The 20,442-nt window shown below is 36.5% G+C and overlaps 1 protein-coding gene across 6 annotated transcripts in view; it reads left to right on the top strand.

The window, feature by feature from the left end:
• ANKRD28 (ankyrin repeat domain 28) overlaps positions 1-20,442 on the top strand; it is a 119,737-nt gene that overhangs the window by 57,579 nt on the left and 41,716 nt on the right. For all 6 annotated transcript variants that reach the window (XR_009486397.1, XM_059845657.1, XM_059845652.1 and 3 more), the window contains one exon: positions 10,336-10,414. Coding sequence is in view for 5 of the 6 variants with exons in the window: in XM_059845657.1 (XP_059701640.1) it covers positions 10,336-10,414 (79 nt within the window). In the remaining variant the exon portion in view is untranslated. The remainder of the gene's footprint in view (positions 1-10,335; positions 10,415-20,442) is intronic.

The following is a 20,442-nucleotide window of genomic DNA, read 5'->3' as shown; positions in this document are numbered from 1 at the left end:
AAGTTTGAGGGGGTGTTTTCTCAGGCCAGTGATATCAGCCTGTACCTTTCTATTTCCAAAACCAGTGGAATTCTGTTCTCTTTCCAATCTTTTGAAGTCCTACATTATTATCATCCTTCCTGACCATTAATTTAATTTCTGTTTGAATTTGTGGTAAATACTAGTTATATACGTATGTATATGTGTAATTATGGTAACTTATAAATAAATTACATGATGCTGACTTGCTGTCTCAAAGGAGTGCAAGTATCTTGCCTTAGTTGTTGCAGGCTTTTCCTATAATGATAGTTATCTTCTAAGCTTTTCCTGTGTCCACTTAGCCTAAGAAACAGTGCACATAAGATACCTTGATCCTAAGGTAACCAGCAGGTTTAGATGAGTTCTTATCCTCACTGTCAGAGGCTTTCTATTGGGTTTATTTTGTGATCAGTGTAGGGACTTCTCATTTTCCATTGTTGGATGGGAGTTTTTTTGCTCTTATTTTACTTGTGTTTTTCAGAATATATGTGTTCTGCAGGACTTTTCTTGCCTAACAATTAGCCTTTGAATTAGCATAGATTGTGTTGTATGCTGTTTGGAGTTCAGAATCGTGCAAAGGTCTCTTAAAAGGAGGGCTTTGCATATTCCAACTAGATGACCTTACTTCTTGAAGCTTAACACACACCTGGAAAATGTTTTGGCTTGCTCCAAGAAGAGGTGCTAACGTTAAACATACAACCTGAAAAGCACATCTTTTCCTGTCAGCAAGACAATGCAGTTAGTGGGACAAATATCTGTTTTACATCGGTGCTTGTCATTTGAGCACTTGCCTTTGCAATGAAAAGGGCAGAAACCCCAGCTTTTCTGAACAAAAGTGTCATTGGCCCGAACGTAATGTGCTGGATTTAAACTGTGCTGGAGATGTGCATACCTTACCTAGTGTGGTGTGTGATCTTTCACTGGAGCATAAACAGAGCCTGTATTCAACTGATTTCACTCTTGGCATCTTTTCTTATTTGTGTCCTCAAACATTACAGATGATGACACTGTAAGACGAGGCAGTGCCCCTGTTCCAGCCCACTCTGTGAGCACAGGCTGGGTTACATAATATGCTCCACAGCACTGTACTCTCATTATGGAAAATCCATTGTTTTCTCATATTGCTGCTTTTTTTTTTTTTTTTCAAGAAATAGTTTCAGAATTATTTATCATTTTTCTTACCAGCAACTCCATTCTGTTTAAAAGCTGGGGTTTTCTGCCGTACCTACCAGGTAAATGTTTGCAAATCATAAAACTGGCATTTGGGAAGGATAAAGCCAAGGGCAAGTATTTTCAATGATATGTTATTGGTTTGGGGGGTTTTGTGTCTATTTTTTTGGGTGGTTGTTGTTGTTGGGGTTTTGTGTGTTTTTGGTTTTTTTTTTTAGTATAGCAGAGTTTTGAATTCTGGGGTTAATGGATGAGTATTTTTTTTTAATTTTAGTGATTTTTTTTTCTCTCTCCCCCACAGGGATCTAGCATGCTAAAAAATTGGCTTGGCCCTAAAAGTTGCTTTTTTTTTCTTCCCGAGTTAAAGGAAGGATAGTACATGCAAACTGCCTCAGCTGCACTGGGAGATCAAGTTGCTCTTACCAAAGGGTACAGAATAGCTCTTTATTCATTCTATGTATTGGGCAAGAATTCAGTAACCTTTATTAGTGATAAATAGGACCAGTTCCTGATGTTGAAACTCTTCAGTGAAAGGGAGCAGCAGCTTGCAAAACCTGCTTAGTTATTCAGGTCCTTATCCAATATCCAAATGAATGCCTGAGTTTGCTCACGAGAAATCCTGGCCTTTCTAATTCAGCCAGAAACATTTATGTGTTGTGTAAAAATATTGTTGTGTCTACAAAGCATGTTAAAATGTAGAAGCGTGTAAAAATCTGGGTTTAGCTTTTCTTACAAGCTGTACTTGTTCCCCACACAAGTTTGAAAACCTGACCAGCAGAATTATGATAGCAATATTACAAAATCTGAGTGGAACATCAAGGTTAAAGGGCATGAGAAGATGAGTATTTCCAAAAAACACTTTGACTCAGTACTTTCAAGAAAGAATAATTGAAGATAAATGGTTTTGAGCTGAATAACTTGGAAGTGGAAAAATGCAGAGGTGTTGAGTTGTTTCAAAATCTGCTTCTTGAAATACTTGACAGCAAGTCAAAAAGTCTTCTTGCTGTGAACCTCTTTCGTTGAGACAAATAAAGATGCAATGTCTACCAGAACACCTCAAGCACTCCTGTTCTCATGTGTGAACAAGGCATGTTCAAGTACTGAATCTTACTTTTCAAACATCTTCACCACATCAAAATAACTTTTTGGGGTTTTTTACTGTATATATTTAAATGAGAATTTTTTACTCTCATGTTCTGAATGAGACATTAGCTGGCTGTAAGATCCAGCAATCATAATCTTAGATGAAGTTTGAAGCTTAATAGCTGTTCCTTGCTCTAAGTGTGACTCACTTTCTTTTGTGTGTATTTCTTTTGGGGCCACTCCTATGAGAGGAACAGGGCTTCAAACAATTACACCTGAATGGTGTTTTGTACCTCATTTTTGTCATGTGAGACAGCATTGGAAGTTAACTCATTTAATGAAAGATGTCTGGAATGGTGTTATTTAACAACATGAATTGTTCTGAACTTTGAGTTCCTTTTTTACCAATTTTTTTTGGTAGTGCCGTATCAACTTACATTTAAAATCTCACTTCGCTGAGTTTCTATGGACATTAAAGTTTGAGATTCGATAAAAGTTAAGCCAGCAAATTTTCTCCTGTCCTCTTCCTGTCAAGTTGTTCTGCTCTGTGCCAAAGTCAAAAACTAAGATTGTCTTTTAGACAAGAGTAGTTTTGGCATCCAGTGTTTGCTCATGTGACTTGAGCTCTCGATATTTTTCGTACAATATTTATAAAAGGTATTTTCCAGTGTTGTTTAAAAATACTAGAAAGATACAAATGGGCTATCATATAGATATAAAATGATGTTTTTTCTGTGCAAACATAATTTTAAGATTAAGATTGCTTTTAGTGTTCAATCATTTTAGATATGAACCAAACCTTCAATGTAAAGTTTTTATATTGTGCATGAATTGTTTGCAGTGGTTCAGTAAGGATAGAGATTTTTATGAGTTTTAGGTTTATTATTTGCCTAGAATCATTAGCTGAATGGGAAGTAAATTAACTTCCAGGGATTTTAGTGCTGTTCTGTGAACTTGAGCCCAAATTCAGTCACAAAAATTTTAAAAATGCCAAGAGGCATCATGCTAAACAAGGATGTTTCTTGAGCTGCCAAGTATGTCTGTACAGCAAAGCCATGCAATGTGAATTATTTCCTGCCTCCTTCTTGGTGGGGATTCTCGTTTGTGTGCATGCAATGTGGAATGGTGTGCAAACAGATAATGCCATTCTGCTTTTCTCTAGATAAAGGTAAAACTCATATGTTTGACTTTTTCCTGTAAAACTTGAAATATTCCCCAGGTTTCATGTTAGGAAAGAAATTTGATTGCCTGGGATGTTCAGTAGTCAGAAAAGGAAAAGACGGTTATTTGGTTAGGAAATGCATTATAGTTGGTCAGTTGATCATTGTTTTTATAGACTCTAAAACTCCAATTTGGCATAAGTGATTAATTTTTCCCCCCCTCTTAGGTTTTTACCATGACAGGTAACTTATTGTCCAGGAGAAGGTTTCCAGAACAAGGTTCACTGTGTTGCTCTAATTCACTCATTTCTTTATGGTGGGAATGTGAATATGTCTTGGTAGTTTCTATAGCCAAATTTCTTAGCCAATTATAACTGCCATAAATAGTGAAATCAGAATAGATCAGATTTTTTCATTGCTCTAGTTCTAAATGCCACTCTGCATGGGTTTCCCCCATTTTGCTTGTCCTGTTCACCCAGACTCAAGTTAAACTTTTGTCTTGTTTCTGAAATATGCCCATATACAAAATCTGACCATTTGCAGTTGCTGAGGCATTTTGATGTTTGGAAAATCAGATTTTGGAGTGGAAAGTTAGTGTCTCCTTTGCAATTATATAGCTAGTAGTCATTTCTTCTAACATGCTACAAGTATGGTGCTTCATGGTTGTTTTGTGGGTCAGTGTAGATTCACTCAAAAATATCTTACAATGGGATTTTGTATTTTATTATTGCTCCTTGTGACAATTTAGGAAACTGTGAGTCTGTGCTCTTGAGGAACACTGTTGTTTAGAATGACTTATTTTCAGGTAAACTCTTGGTTTGCCATAAAATAGTGCTCTAGTAACATTTTTCCAGGCTACTTTGTAGTTCTCTTCTGATGTATCTTTTATTTTTTATTGTAACCTACAGCTGCTGTCCAGTTTTTTTACGGCCTCCACAAACTCACAGTGCCACAAATGGTAGTCATGAGTAAAAAATTTTATGGTTTATTCCATGGTGTGCCAGTTTTTATTATTGTTGTTGTTTCTATTATCATTATTATCAGCTGGAAACAAGTAAAGAGCATGCACTGTTAAACTGGTACTGAAGATCTTAACTAGCAACAACAGTGGGGTTTGGCAGATCATGGCTGATATGACCCTTGTTGCTAAAACCACTCTTTTCTCCTACAAGATAAGGTCTCTCTCATCAGTGGTCACTCTGTCTTAATGAGCAAGTTGGCAAAAATTCCTCCTCTTTTTTTGTGATTGTTTGGAGTTCTAGATTTGTTCTGTCCTCCTAACAGCTGGCATGAAGAAATTTAATGAGTAGTGATAAGGTCTTACTAGTGAAAGTTTAATACTGGGCTTTCAAAAATGTTTCTTGCAAATGCAGTACAAGAGTTCATACAAATAGGAGTATGAGAATTAGTTCAAGAAATGAATGCAGTCAGTATGCCAAATCTAATAATTTCAACTAAAATGTATCTATTGTCAGGCTTCAAAGGGTACTTTGTGGTAAGCCATGTAATATGTATTGGTTTTGTGGTTACTGTCATGCTTTCTTCATATTTTAAGCATGCAGGGGACCATTAGTGTTACATTAGCTCTCTCTATATATTGGATATGCATCTTAATTTTGAGATATGGGGAGAAAATAGAGGTCTGCTTCCAAAAATTATGTCAAACAAAATTAGTTAGAAATTTGTTGATTTTTGGCAATGCAAAGTTCTGAGAATTGACTTAAAAATACTAAGAAAAAATCCAAAGAAATAGCAGATGAGTTACATTTAAGATTGGGTAAGGATATAGTATAAATTTCTCATGTATTTACAAGTTTTGAAAGTCTAGTAGTTAATATTTTTCTTCTAGTTTAATTCACTAATTTTCAAATACTAGCTGTGTGTTTCTAAGACAGAGTTTGGATTTAACATACTTCTGAAGAGTTAGTCCTCATTTCTGGAATCAAGTACCTAAAATAAGCTTTTAAGAAGTTTAAAGTTGGAATGTAAAGGCCAAATATTCAAATATTTACATGTGTTCTTCTTCTTTTTTTTTTTTTTTTTTTTAATATAGGAACAAAAAATTTAGTTAGACAGTTCCACCAAAGGAAATTATTATCTAAAAACTGTAGCAGAATTTGTAACTAAAATTTGTAACTAAAATTTGCAACTAAAGTTGTTTTAATGATTGCCAAGAGTAGCACTGGGACTTCACACTGTAATCCTGGACACTGTCAAAGAATTGGAAATACTTTGTAATAATTTCTTAAACATTTTCCATGAACTCAGGAGTTACACATCATCCTGGTTGAAAAGTCCTGTCTTTCTAAACTAACTGAAAAATACACTTAGAGTTATATTTAAACCCAGTTTCATTTGAAAGCAATGTTTGTTAAAGCTACTGCAGGGTATGTTGGAATTGAAACTTGTTCAGGATTTGTGATTATGTATTTAGGGTTGATTTCTACCAGGAACAGATGGCACTAGAAGCAGACAGATGACAAGTCATACAGCACAAAACACCTGTTAAAAGATATTTTGTAACTGTGATCATAAAATATTATTTTATGAGAGTATATTAAAGTGTTATTGCAGAATTTGGTTTTGAAGAGCAGATAGCTAAAGAGGAGATTTTATGAAGGGGGAAGTTGCATTCAGGCTATTTCAGAAAATGCTTTAATTCAAAGATTCCAGGTCAGTAGATGTTGAACTATTTGAAGGGCAAATTGAAGTTATATTCTGATGTACTCTTGGGGGAGTCATAGATTGATTATGGCAGTCTTGTTGGATATGCATGGGATAAGAGATTTGCCTTAAAGGCATCTAGCTCCTTAAAACTCACTGTAGTTGTATGTGGTTAATCTAAATCAATTACTGAGATGGAGCCCAAACCAGGAATAAATTGTTTTATCTCAAAGAACACTTACTCAAAGGATACTTTAAAAAGAAGTAGGTTTGAAACCTGCATCTTTAAATTAGCATAAATTTGTCCTTTGTAGAAGTTTTGATCCATAAAATAAGCAATGAAACAATTAAAGCTTCTGGTTTAGGTCAGAAGAAACAAAGGTGGCATTACCATTGTTCTAGGTTAGAGTTTATGAAGAAGCTCACAGTGTCAATGTCACTTTATTCCAAATTTGGTTTTGGCAGGGTCAAAAAGCCTTCTCCTATGCATTTCTCATATTGCCACTTTATGCAAACCTCTGTATAGATGAAATGCTTGGGAAACTCGATAAATGGAATTACTGGAAATGGCAGGATTATATATTTTTCACATAATGCAAAGGCACATATAGATATGATGCTGGGGCTTTTGTGATGCAGACGTGTCATTCTGAAAACTGATTCCTTAAGATCTGAGCACTTTTATTGCTTTTTAGTTTAATGACAGTACTGACCAATATCTGGAGTTAAACTTGACAGTTTCTTTTTGGGAATATAAATTCCTGTGTTGTTTCCATGGGAAACAAGTTTTAAAAAGGTAAAAGTTCTCTTTCAGCTATGTAAAACCTGTTTAATACAATCAGTGTGATCTGTGTCCTTACTACCATTACAGCTGATTTAGAGTTGTACTAGTCCCATTTGCCATGCAGACTTTTGAATTGCAAAATGAAGGTGCCACAACACTTGCTTTTCTGTGTTGTAAATACTGCTGCAACACTGCACTACTTGGAATTAAATAGTACCAACAGTATTAAATTTTACATTCTGTGTAACAGTGACTATTATGGACAAAATCTCTTCTCTAGTGAAATTTTTCTTTTAGTGTCATTTAAATTTATGAAATTAAAGTAAGAATATTAGGGTAGTATTTATATTAGTATGACAATACCAGTGGTGCAACATGTTGGCTTCCAAAGTTCCTTGTTAAGGCTGAAAACTTTCTTAGTGTTATTTAAAGTAGTCCTTTATATGCAGCAATTTGAATTTGCAGATGAAATTTGTTCATCACATGGTTACTTGTTTTAATAAAAAGTAGTTGATTTGTTCAGAAGTACTTTAGTAGCATTTAAAATACAGAATTATCTCTAATTTTATTCAAATTTCATTTATTAAATATAAGTCTTCAGATAGAGCAAAATGAGACTTTTCCTTTAGTGGAAGTAAAAACTTCATCATGAGAGGTTGCTGAATTTCTGCTTTTTTTGACAGGTTCTGAAAACCAGGTTTTTAAATACTAAACAAAAAACCTTTTGCACAGAGACATTAAATTTTAAAAAAGTGTTTGGAAGTATCAAAAAAATGCCAGCTGTGAAAGTGAAGGGGAAGGAAAGGCCAGGGTTTCTGTCTAAGCACCCTCAGCATGTGGAATATTTGTGGTCAGTAGATACCCCGGGGCTTGGGATTGCTGAAATTCCAATCTGTGGAGCTGACTCAGAAAGTGACAAGCTCTGAGTGTCGCAGCAGTGCTGCCCTGGTGCTGCAGAGAGCAGGGACGTGTCCAACCTCCTGCCTAGGTATGCTCCCAGTTTGTGCTCCCTGCTGCAGAACTGGGAGCTGGGCTTTGAGTGTTTCCAATCTGTCAGCTTAAGAGCAGCAGCACTGAAATATTTGCATGGCTGGAAACTCACAGCTTGGAGTGGTGGAGTGGAAATGTTGCTTGTGTTTAAGCTGCTTTTATGTTTGTATCTTGGTGATTCCAGGATGGGTTTTCACTAATAGAGGTTGGATTTTTTTGGGACGTATGTCTGAAACTCATCAGAAGTTTGGACCATGGATGTTTCAGGAAAATGTGTTTGTGGCTTGGTGATGAGTGTAGTTCTAGATAAACACCTCCCTTCTGTCCACTGTTTTATTGGAAGGTTTCTGATTCACTCTGTCCCATCGGTTACTGGTATAACTTCTGTCACCGAGATGTTAAAAAAACCACAAAAGAAAACAAAGTCACCAACAGCACAAGTGTGATGAACATTTTTATAATAATGAGTTTTGCCCATTGAGTGGGGAATGCAGTTTTTCTCATGTTCCTGTGTAAATGCTGTCTCTACACAAGAATGTGCTCATGGCCCATCTTATTTTCTCTAACTCTATGATGAAATTGCAGACAGTATACTATCATACTCATTCTTATGTGTTCCCTAATCTCTAGTTTATTGGCTTTTTAGCATTATCAAAAATGCATCAATGCCAGCTACCTATAGGAGCTCTGCTTTCCATACTGGAGGAATAAAAACAGATTTTCATTGCTAGCTGGTCTTTACTGTCTTTCAGCTAGGGAAGCAAATTTAATATTTGTGTTTTCTTTTTCCTTTGTGCTTCTGGTATTTTTCCTTTCATTTTTTCTTGTTTGTTTTTGGTTTTTTGTTTGCATTTTTGTTTTGTTTGTTTGCCTTTTTTGTTTGGTTGGTTTTTTGGGGGGGCGGTGTTTGGTTTTTCTCCCTTTTTTTTAAGGGTTTTTTTTTTTTTTTTCAAGATAGCAAGTCCTTAGTGCCAGGGGCCTGTCTTTTTTTATCCTACATGTGTAATCTGCATTTGAGACATCCTGGCAAGAAATTGGTGAGGTACTATGTGGTGTTAGTGATAAGTGTAGCATTGATTCCTTAGGGTGCATCAGTGTCAGGTTTGCTCTGCTCAATTTGGAATTTCTTGCATGTAATTCAGATAATTTGTTAGGAAACATTGCTAATATGGTGAACTGTGTAGCTTTAACTTTTTCTGAGCAGGGACTAGGCAGGAGTGGGTTGTTTGGGGCAAGGGGTTATGTGTGTGGTGGTGTTTTTGTAGAGGGGGTGGTTTGAACGCTCTGAATTTTGAAGGTGTCTTTTATGTTTCAGAAGAACTTCTTGGGTCTCAGCTCCAGTTTTGCTCTAAGAGCTTTCCTGCCATGAACTCTAATTTTATTCTTACATGATGCTAGCTGTCAAGTCAGGGTTCACTAAATAAGGTTATTCCAGCAAGGGAGAAGATTGCTTTTTACAATAAAATGTCAATAGAAAATGTGTGTTAATTTTATGATAGTCGTGACACAACAGTAGAATTAATAGAAATGTCTTGCCACTTAAAATTTCTTGCTGCATATTATCTTGATCCCTCACCCCCAGTGTATTTGAAACTCTACTAACAGGATCTAAGCAGAGTTTAGGCCAGAACCAGGATGCTGACTATCTGTTTCTTCTCTGATTTCTCACCAGCCTTCCATCAGAGAGCAAACTGGTTGGTTCTTGTTCATTTTTATCACTCACTGTGATGTGATCTTATTTTTCTGATTAAGCTATAAACTGGTGTAGGGAAATTAGCACTGATCCTGAAAGAGTTACGAGATATTTTGTGCTTATCTTTCAAAAGAGCAACTTCATTTATATATATTGTGCATGAATAAATAAGATCTCTTACTGGTACCTTCAGAAGGACCTTAGATCAGCTTGAACTAATTAAAAGCACTGGGTGTTATTTGCAGAGTGAGTTTTTTGCAAAAGAAATTTCACCTCTGGCTTCTCTTTACTTATTAACAGTAATTGAAACAGTTGAAATTGGATTCCACTATTTTTGCCCTTAAACACTGTAGGTTCTTTCCTATTTTCTATTAAAATAATAACTTCTGAAATTGCTTTAAACTTCACAAAGAAAATGTTCCTCATTAATTGTTGCATATGACAATAACACGCTGGTTTTAACTGTGTGGGACAGACTTGAGTTCTGGTGATTTATAACTGGTGGGTTAATCTAAAGATGAGATGAGCATCCTGTGTGTGTCAGGAAAACAGTGGTTGGCTCTGTGGGTGTTAAGAGCTCCTTAGGGAGAAGCATGCTTGTCTTAGTAAGTCTGACTGATGTCTTTAGAGTAATTATAGATTTTTTTTAATATATATAATGCATAATATTTGAAAGATAAACTTTAATGCAGTGTTTTTTTCACAACATAAAAAATGCTAAACCATACTTTTTTTTATTTTAAATAAAACCTTTTTTCCCCCTCTTACCACAGGATAATGAGAAAAGGACCCCTTTACATGCTGCTGCCTATCTGGGAGATGCAGAAATTATTGAACTACTTATTTTATCTGGTATGTTCTGTTCCTGTTAATGGAAAACAAATAACTCTATGCACATCCAAGCAAGTATTTATGTACATCTTAGTCTGTGTGGTTTTTATTGAGATTTTTAATGTACTAGAAATTAAAGATGCTTGTACTGAAATTTTAGTTTCCAGATTTTTTTATTAGTGTTACAATACTGTGTATTTCTGTAATTCTGCTCTAAATTATTTCTTTGTAGAAAGCTTTCTCAGTTATAGCTGTTTTTATTTGTAGCTTGATCAGCCTTCAATAGTTCAACACTAATTTAAAGAAGTAATAGTGTATATGGTACAGGTAGGTGTTAGCAGTGTTGCTTTCATTCTGAAATGCCCTTCAGAAAAGCAATTACATTTGAACATAAAGATGCCATCCCGAGCTGGTTGTATTATTTTAAGTATCTTTGCCTGTTGGCTTGAATGCACAGAATATAATTAGAACCAGCTGAAAATGTTAAAATATCTTTTTTTTTTCGTATTTATTTGTACTAATAAAAATTCCAAGTTCTGCAAAGCAGTATACTTTGGATTGTAGGTTTGGTTTGTTGTTTTTCTTAAGGGTAGAGAACCAAGAAACTAAACCAAAAACCTGAAGAACATCATGACAGAAGGACTGAATTGACTGTCTTTGATCTTGGAGAGACCTACCCATCAAGTAGCTTGAGGCTGAATTCATAATACAGAGCTTCAAGCTTACACAGAAAGATGGAAACTTGTAGCAGTCCCACAGAACTACTTTAATCTTCAGTCTGCTTAATTGCAGGCCTTACCTGTGCAAAGCTGGCTATTTCTACTGCCATCAACCCCTTCTTACAAATTCTGCTTGAAGGAAATACCACTTATAGGATTATAGGAGTCGCTTCCAGAATTTGCTGGGCATAATTTAATTTGTTATAATTTTAGTATGATGTAATATTTTTGGTTTATATATTACTTGTGCTCTCTCTATATAAGTATATATACATATCATAAATATACATGATGTGATATTAATAAATATATCCATTGTATGGACGTACTCTATAGTGACATTTTGTCCAGAAAAGTTCACTTTTGGAAAGGTGCAATGTTTGAGAATCTGGTTTAGCTGAACACAGTCTGCTTACTAGGTCAGTGATAGATCAAAATACCCCTTTCTTGGGTAAAGGGCTTATGGAAGGAGGGGAATTCTAGTTCAGGTGGGAATGAAACAACATCCTAGCTGGGGGGAAGCAGTAGGAGAAGAAATATTAGTCCTGCTATTTGGGCATGTAGCCTGGGGTTAAGCATAAGGAAAAATGGAGAACATAGAAGGGAGGTAAGAATTAGAACTGCACAAGTAGTGCAAAACTGAGCAGTTGCATGAAGGAGAGGTTGTAGGTGCTGTAGGGTCTGCAGATTGTTCAGGGAGGATGTGAGGCATTGATATGTCCCAGATAACATTTATTTAATGAAAATCAAGATTGGCTTACAACAAAACAATGCATTAGATAGTTGCATATCAAAAGCTTTGAAAGCTGTGGCAATGTCAGTCCAGCCTTGATGTGTTCATGTACTGTGCTGTGGACTGCAGTACCATGTTGTGCCTTTCAGCCTCCTGAAAGTCCCAGGGAGAGGCTGCACTGGGAGTGGACCAGGGTGGTGCAGTGAGGGGTGCACAGGTAGGTGTGAGTTCTTGACACATTTGTAAGTGAGTGGAGAGGCATCACAATTGCAGGGTGGAAGTGATGTCCGAGTGCTCAGGCTCTTCAGTTTGCAAGGCTGTGCTGTACTTGGGCACAAATCTGTATATTACCTGCCTGCAAGCAGTAGTTTTAGGCAAGCCTCTTAAATATTTAAAAAGTATTCACCAATATAGTCTTCCTCATTTCTGAATGCTGGATTTGAAATCTTTGTGGTTGGTGAAGTATGAGCACTGAGCTGTATCAGAAGTGCTGAGCTAGCTGCTTCTCAAATAAATCAGGTCTAAATGTATCAAAATGCACAAGCTTTGATTTGTCTTTTAGCTCTCTTAATTGAACGGGGGGGAACAGAGGTTAAGTGTATTTATCCTCTCTATTTCATAAAGAAAGGAAAATTCATCTGTTGCATTTCAGCTGGAAATCAAATCTCTCCTTTGAGGCAGATGTATAATGTTACATTTTGTCATAATAGATGAGCATTAGGGAGCAAATAAAGAACATCTGTTAATGCAGCAAGGACTGAAAACTGTTTGTTGCGTTGCAAGACCTCTTTTTTAAAATTGAGGAGAGTGATTTGTTGAATAAATAGCATTTCTGTGCAACCATCTCCTCTGTGCAGTAAATTCGCATGCAAAAATTGGGTTATGTGACTTTAACTGACCTGTTGTAACATACCTGTGCAAGGGATTAAATGAAGTGTAGACTACTTTCATCCTAATATTTCTCACCTTGTGAAAGTTTGTCTTTGCAACTTTTAATGTCCTCTATCATAGCTTTGCTGGAATGTTACTAGGAACCACTTTACAGTTTTTCTGCTGTGCAAACTATTATACAAAGACTGCTTTGATGTTTTTATTCTTTCTTCAAACTAGACCTCAAAATTACTGTAGTCAGTATTAATCTTTCTACTATTCAGTGGCTCATACTTGATTCTTTCTTATTATTCTCTATTTTTAAAGCGTTATTATAGACTACTTACACATAGGTTTTTAATTTGATTGGAATGTCTTTTTCATCCTGCTCCAGGATTGCTTTCAAATATGTATGGTGGATCACATATTGCAGTCACAATGTCTTTATATTACTTTGCTACAGACCTAAGTAACCCATATTGCACATCCTGAAGATATAACTGATCTAGCCTTTTTGCAGACCTTTTTGGAGTAAATTTTCAGTCTCAAGAGCATTCTTACTTAGTTGTTGAATTCTTGAGATATTTTTCTACTGAATCCTAAGGTTGCTCTGTGACCTTTTCTATTGTCTTTCAGCTGGACAAGGAATCTGATGGTGATGGTTTGCATACAGGCTCCAAACATCAAAGAAAATTGCTTTACTGACTCCATTTTGGGCCTGGACATAAAATTGCCTTTTGTTTTTTTTATTTTGAGACACTGAACACTAATAAACTGGTCCCCTGAGGATGTGAATGTCTTACCAACAGCTTTTCATACAACTGTGGTTTGTGGAAGTTTAAATTTTCAAATAATCTCTACTTTTGGATTGTAGCTTGATAAGCAATTAGCATTCCTAGATTTGTTGTGTAGGGAGGTGACCAAGAGGAGACATGAAGATTATTTGTAGCATCCAGAAGGATAGGAAAGAAGTTTGTATTCTAGTCACTTGAGAATCATAATTTTAGAAGCATTTTCCTTTTTGTATTACTCTGGGAAGAGTAGTAGCACTCATCACAGTTGCATTTTTATGACCTTTGTACAGCTCTACATCCTGGTGCACAAATACATCTATCTACTTTGCATAATTGCACTGACTTTAAGACTGTAAATGATGGCAAACTACTGAAAAATAGAAAAGTATAGTAGTTAAGTCTTAATTAACTGAATGTCCAGCTTTTTGTTCTTTCCAAGAAGTCCTGATTTAAAAAAATCAAACCCTTCTTTTAGTCTAGCATGTGAACTGTTCTGGATAGGCTTCTTGCTTTATAAAAAAATCATTCTTTCCAGCTGTCCTATGATTTTTAATCATCAGAGTCTACTGTGCCAGGAAGTGTCATGTGAAAAGCGGAACAGATTAGTGTGATCACCCAATGTATTCTTTTGATCACTAACTTTTTCCATTTATTTTCTAAAAATACCACGGAGATGATTATTGCTTTCACTGAAATCAATGTAATTTACAAAAATCAACATTTGAATTGTCTGTTGTTTTCTTCTGAATAGATTTAGTTACTATATTGCACTGATACTTAAATACTAACACAGCACGTTGCTGTTTGCTTAACCCAACATTTTCTCTGCATGAAGCTCAGCGTTATGTGAATGTGGTCAAACTCCATCTCATTAAGGTTTGGCAGCCCGTGAGTTTTTGTTTCCTCTGGGTCAGGTGGAAAATGTAAGAACCGTGCTGATGCTGGAAAACTGCCACTGTAGTCATAACAGATTTTGGGAGATAGTAAAGGCCCTTCAGTGTCACACCACTCTACCTCTGTTTCTTTCATCTAATTAGGAATCTCTGCGAGTATTAGAAATCCATGCCATGACAGTCACATAGCTCAGCTGCTGAAAGGCTCTTGCTGCCTCAGTCCCAGCAGAGTGAAGCTCCCTTTGTTGGGATTGCAGATGTACCCACAGGCTGAGGGTGTTTCACAGGGGCCCCTTTGACACTGACTGTATCTTTCAGCCGCTTCCTCTTCTTTTGACAGCGTTGTTGGCTGATGTTTTTCTTTTCCAAGCTGGCCTAACTTCCCCCTGGCAGCAGTAAAAGTCAATTGCTGTGAAGAAAGTAGCTCTGATGTTCTTTGAGAGAAAAAGTGCAGCTGACTCAGGAAAAGATAGAACTGCTCAGTAGCTTGAGTCAGAGAACTTCATGTTGCTCACTAAAGCTCCAGGGGGTGGTGGCTGAGATGCATTAGAAACTGAAATTCTGAAAGGAAATCAGCTTATCTTGACAAATCAATAAAGTCCTGGAAGGATTTCTTTGACTTGGTTGTTTTCCTCCCTTTTCTGGCCAGTGTGTCCCCGTGTTTTGTGGGGTTGTTTTGAGGTTTGGGAGTAGTTTTGTTTGTTGGTTTCTTAAGGAACAAAAACAAAAACTGTTCTTGAAGTCTTATTCTGTCTGGACAAAAGATTCCAGACCTGTTCCTCTTGGATTTTTTTCACCATTCTATAGATCTTCTGCTATGCATTTAGCTTTTAAATAGCAAGAAGCTTTCTCTCCATAAGGTCTTAGTCATTATTTTTGCAGCAATGATTTTCCAAGTATCCAAGTTTTCAATAGGAAATTACACTCCATTTCTATTCTTGATTATTCTAATTCATATCTCAAATCTTCTTATACTTTAAAAACTTCTTTATCTCCTCCAGACAGTTCGCATATTTTTCTATGTAAGGAAAAGTTTTCATCTCTATCTGTTTATTCCTCAGTATGGTCTGAGAATTTCTGCTTGCCAGTTTAAGTGCTTCCAGGGTCATTGTCTCTAGATAAAAAAGTGGATCATTCAAAAGGAAGAACTTCTGAACCTATTTCTATCTGTCAGGAAAATAATTAAGTAGAATCTAATTACAGTAGGACTAGGGGTTACTCTCAGTGATTTATACCTGAGATCTTCCTAATTTCTCCAAAGATAATATCTAAAATTATTTCAGTATGCTAGTTTTTAAGACAAGGTTTGTTACTTTCCTAAATGCACTCTATAAAGATCTTATGTACATCTTTTACTTCTAAATAGACATTTCAGAGCTTCAAATACCAAACATTGGGTGTCTGTATTGCATAACTGAATGAAAACACTTTTGCTTTCTTTGCTTATGTTATGATATTGCTCAGTCACTAGCACATCTTGTACAATAACAAAGGAAAATACCATCCTTGAGAGTCTAAAAATACAGACTGCAAACAGAACAGTGGAAGGCAATTGAGTACTTAAGTCAGTACTGTGAACAAAGATGAAAATGTCTTGTCAGTTCTGTTGTATTTCTTAATCTATTTCCAACTAGTGACGCATAAGTAATTCAGCCACTGCATTCATTAGTCTTCTGAGGACATTTCCAAATAGGAAGAGTTCTGGTGCAGAGGAGCTGTGGAGGAGTGTCACAGCAAGAGTTTCTGTGAGAGGAACACAGAGGTGGTGTGAGACAGGGCAGTGTAAGAGTTGTGTGGCAGTTTATGGGTGAAGGAAGAGATGCGTGGTTGTTCCTTGCAGCATTTCCTGCCCAGTCGTTCCTTGTCTGTCTTTGTATGAGATGGTTGAGATGCTAGATCTTACTGGAATGTAAGGACGTGGACACCAAGAAGTATGCAAAAACATATGGCCAGGAATTGGTGGCTAATAGCACATTTAAAGGTGCAATTGCCACATGTGGTCTGGAATTAAACCCTCCAGGATCATTCTGTAAATCAGTGCACGTATTCAATTAGAAAATTTGTCTCTTGAAACATAAATTTGCTAGAAGTAAGCATCACAGTGCTTTTCAGTAGCCTCTGTACTTTATTTATTAAGTAAAACGTGTCTTTCTAATTGTCAGTCTTGCAAATACAACTTGGCGAGATGAGATGTAACATCCAGGGAAGAAAATTGTGTAATACTTCTCTCTCATTCCCACCCTGCCTTTTGAAGAGCAAAAGTCCTGCTTTAATATTTGCCTAGATGTATAACCTGACTGGGCTGTACTAGCAAAATCAGTGATGAAATGAGTGATCTTCTTTAATGCTTTGGCTTAGTGCACCAACATGGAGTAATAATTCACTTCATTTGGAAGGTGCTGTTTTAGGGGAGGGTTGTTCACATGATTGTTTCTTAAGTTCAAGCTGAATATTTGTGTTCCATCACTGGGATTGCTCTGACAAGCACCCTTATCCTTTTTTGTAAACTCTGTGGCATTATAATAGTTGAAATACAAGAAATTTTGTAGTAAACAAATGAGAAGTTCTAATAAACATACTAAGACCAGGCTCTTGACATCTGGAAGATCCAAGGGACAGAGGCAGAGAGGGGGAGAACAGCAGTTTATTAGGGTTGTTTTTTGTTTTGTTTATTTGGTTTTCTACACAGGGAATTAAGATACACTGTAGTGTGCTTTGAAAGAGCAAACTGCTCATAGCTGGCATTTGAAATGTGAGAAATGCCCTGGTTAACATGTCAGCAGGTTGAGCTTCACAGGGATAATATTGCCTTGGCAGTGCTGTGCAGTAGGTTATACACATACATGTGCTCAGACTCTCTTTAGGCCAAATGTGAAGCAATATCTTAAAGCAAAAGTTATTCAGTGGAGGTGTAACATTTGGTGTCAATTTTTGTAGCATTTATTTTCAGTGGTCTGGAGTAGAGCTTTACCTCAGATGATCAAGGCTGTAAACTCCCTCACTGTTGCAGGCTAGGACTGTGACAGGTTTGAGAGAGCCCGTGAAGGGTCAGGGAGGAACAGTGACATTTTCCCCAAATCGTGTGCTAGGCAGTAAAGAACAGCCTGCAGGAGCATTATTATGTCCTCAGATACAAAGCTGTTTGGAAAAGCTCCTTTATGAAATTTAAATGATTCTCAGCAGCATGGCTTCTTGGAGATGATTAAGGGCAAAGTATCTCTCAATTAATTTAAAAATTTTAGTTTGTTTAATGTATCTAAAGCTGGAGATCTCCCAGTTCCCAAATTAATAATGTATATGTGGGTTTTGGTAGTACATTTATTCTGATTATTGCTTAAAAACTTTCTTTCCGTATAACAATTTTGCAACCTCTTTAAGAGTTTTTGTTGTGGAAGGAAAAAACAAGCTTGTCCATCAGAGATTCAGATTTGTTATCAAAAGTCAACTTAAGCCTTTCCTATGTCAGAGAATCTACAATTTTTTGTGTATTTGAAAAGTTAACTTATTTTAGTGCCTGTATTTTACACTGTGTTAATGTTCTAGTCCTAGGCATCCCTAATTCTTTGGCTGGAAGACCACTTATGGAATGGGGGGCAGGTATTTGCTATGTTGATTTTTGTTCTATTAAGAGGACCGTGTTACTTTCAGATATCACTTCAAATTTCCTTAGACTTTTCTCTGGCTAATACTTTCTTAATGATTTTTTTTCTTACTTTTACATGTTCTTTTCTTTTCGTCTTAGCAAGTGTGATTAACTTATCATTGTGAAAACGTTTTGTACAGTATCTTTTTGTATTTATTTCTTCTCTCTTCTGGTGGAGTTTTTAGGCTGTGTGTTAGATGTACCAGAAATGTCAGTAAAATCTGAACACTTCCACACTGCTTGGACTCTAAGCACATTTTCACTGACCTAGCTCTAGCAGTTACCTAGAGCTTAGGTAACTGCTGCTTTTTTGGAGTGGAAACGTGCATTTCCTCTCCTCTGATGGGCACATTCCTTTTCCTATCTTGGGCTGCGTTACCTGGATGGATCTGAGCTGACCCCAAGTCTTGCAAATGCATTTTCCTCAGGAAAATCAGGATAGTAATTAATGGCTTAGTAACTCACTCAAGTTCTTTCAAATGATTTAAAGACATTTGTATCCTTAAGTTAGAGATAGACATCATTTTATGAAAGTCTTTATTTTTTGGTTGTTGGCTGCAGGTGAAGTCAGGTTGAACTTGGAGTATGATTTTGGCTCTTGTTTTTTGTGGCCATCAATTACTTGGAATATAATAAAAAAATTACAGATTACTTTTGACATATATTGATTACGTTCTCACCAATCACTACCTCATTATATTTGTGATGTCATTCATCACTTGCTGTCTTCTGGGAAGGATTGCCAAAAATCCTCAGGCATTTCTAGTGACTTTTAGAATTCTCAGATTCTTTCTTTGCTTGAGTTCTATGCAAGACTTGATATAGTACAGTCTGCTGTCACACAAGATGTGTTGCAGTGCACCACTGGGTCCTTAGGGTGTGTGACAAAAACAGGTACTCGTGGTGTCTCCTAAACTTTTGTTAGATTGTGTTGGTTTTCTTCAAATGGACTTGGACTTTCTTCCCTATTTATTAGTCTTATTTTTCAAAGACTTTTGCACTTATGAATAGGACAACATCCTATTCTGAAATTTAGATAAGGAAAGATGGAAATCCCTGAAATTGTAGCCGGCAGTTAGATCTCAGTTTCTGTCCAGTGGGTGGAAGACCTGGGATCAAACTAGGAAGTTTGGATCCTGCATCAGCTTCTGTGTTCTGTTCTTATGACTGAAAGGGATGGATTGATTAGAATCTCAAGAGAATTGACCTCAGATATTTGGGTTGCTTAGTATATACAGCCATGATTTTGTACACACTCCTGGGTTTCTTGATCACGTGGCCTGGGAGAGACTTCTTTGCTGGTACAGCTCTTTGATCAAAATACCCTGTCTCTCAGTTGAATATCCTGATCTGACCAGCAACCTTTTTGGTATCTTGTGTCTTACTGGCCGTCCACCTTTTTCTGTTCCTTGCATAGAAAAAACAGCAATTGGTTCTGACATATCTGTATTATGTTTAACTTGAGATGTCAATCAGCACTGGTCATATAGCATTAATGTTACTGGGTGATTCTTTCCAACAATATTTTGTAACTCTTCTTCTCAAAAATGTAAGAATTTGTCTGAGCTATCCCTGTAAAATATCAGAAGTTTCAAAATAAAGATGGGTAAGTTTCCAGTCAGGCTATAAATATCCTACAAGGTTCTATATAAGTGAAATTATTAATCTTAATCATTAGGTTTTCTTGTTTGTTGGAGTTCACTGGAAGTTAAGATGTAGTTCAGCTGCTTCCTTCAGGGGAAAGAAGTTCCCAAACCCTTCATTCCTTTTATTATTAAGAAAAAAATTAAAATCCAAACCCTGGCTTGTGTCCCTTAGAGCTGTTTGTGCTGGTTTATTTCCTGGGGACAAGGAGGGCTGTTCCTTGAGTGTGCTTTCAGAAGTAGAGAGGTGTGGCTGTTAGTCTCTGTCATGAAGGGAGGACCAGGAGGTACCAGGGTGGGCTAGGTGACCTGCTGGAGTAGGGAAGATTTGTTCCCAAAGTAAGTCCCAGTAGAAGAATCATCCTCATTCTCTATACCTGTCCATCAGACATGGCAACCACAAGGAAACTGTAGGTGTGGGGAGTAAATGCAGCCTCTTTCTATATTTTCATAGAGAATTTCAGCTATAATGGGAAACTATGAGATTTTTGTTGCTGTGTGAAGGCAAGGAGTTGCTCTTTCTTATGCAGCAGCCTTTTATGTGGCTTTGGAAGGGCAAAAGATTATAGAGGATGACCTAGTATAAAAATATGAGTATATCTTGATGTGGAAGATTATTATTAGTGGTGTTAAAAGAATTTCCTCAAAGGGTTGACTTCAGCTGGAAAAAAGATTCCTTTTCTTTTTTTTTTTTTGCATGAAAAATGCAAAGAAATGCCTAGAATAAGTAAATTCATTTTACTAGAATAAGTAA

Source organism: Haemorhous mexicanus, chromosome 1 (assembly GCF_027477595.1).
Source record: "Haemorhous mexicanus isolate bHaeMex1 chromosome 1, bHaeMex1.pri, whole genome shotgun sequence".
NCBI lineage: Eukaryota > Metazoa > Chordata > Aves > Passeriformes > Fringillidae > Haemorhous > Haemorhous mexicanus.
This window is presented reverse-complemented; position numbering and strand designations above follow the sequence as displayed.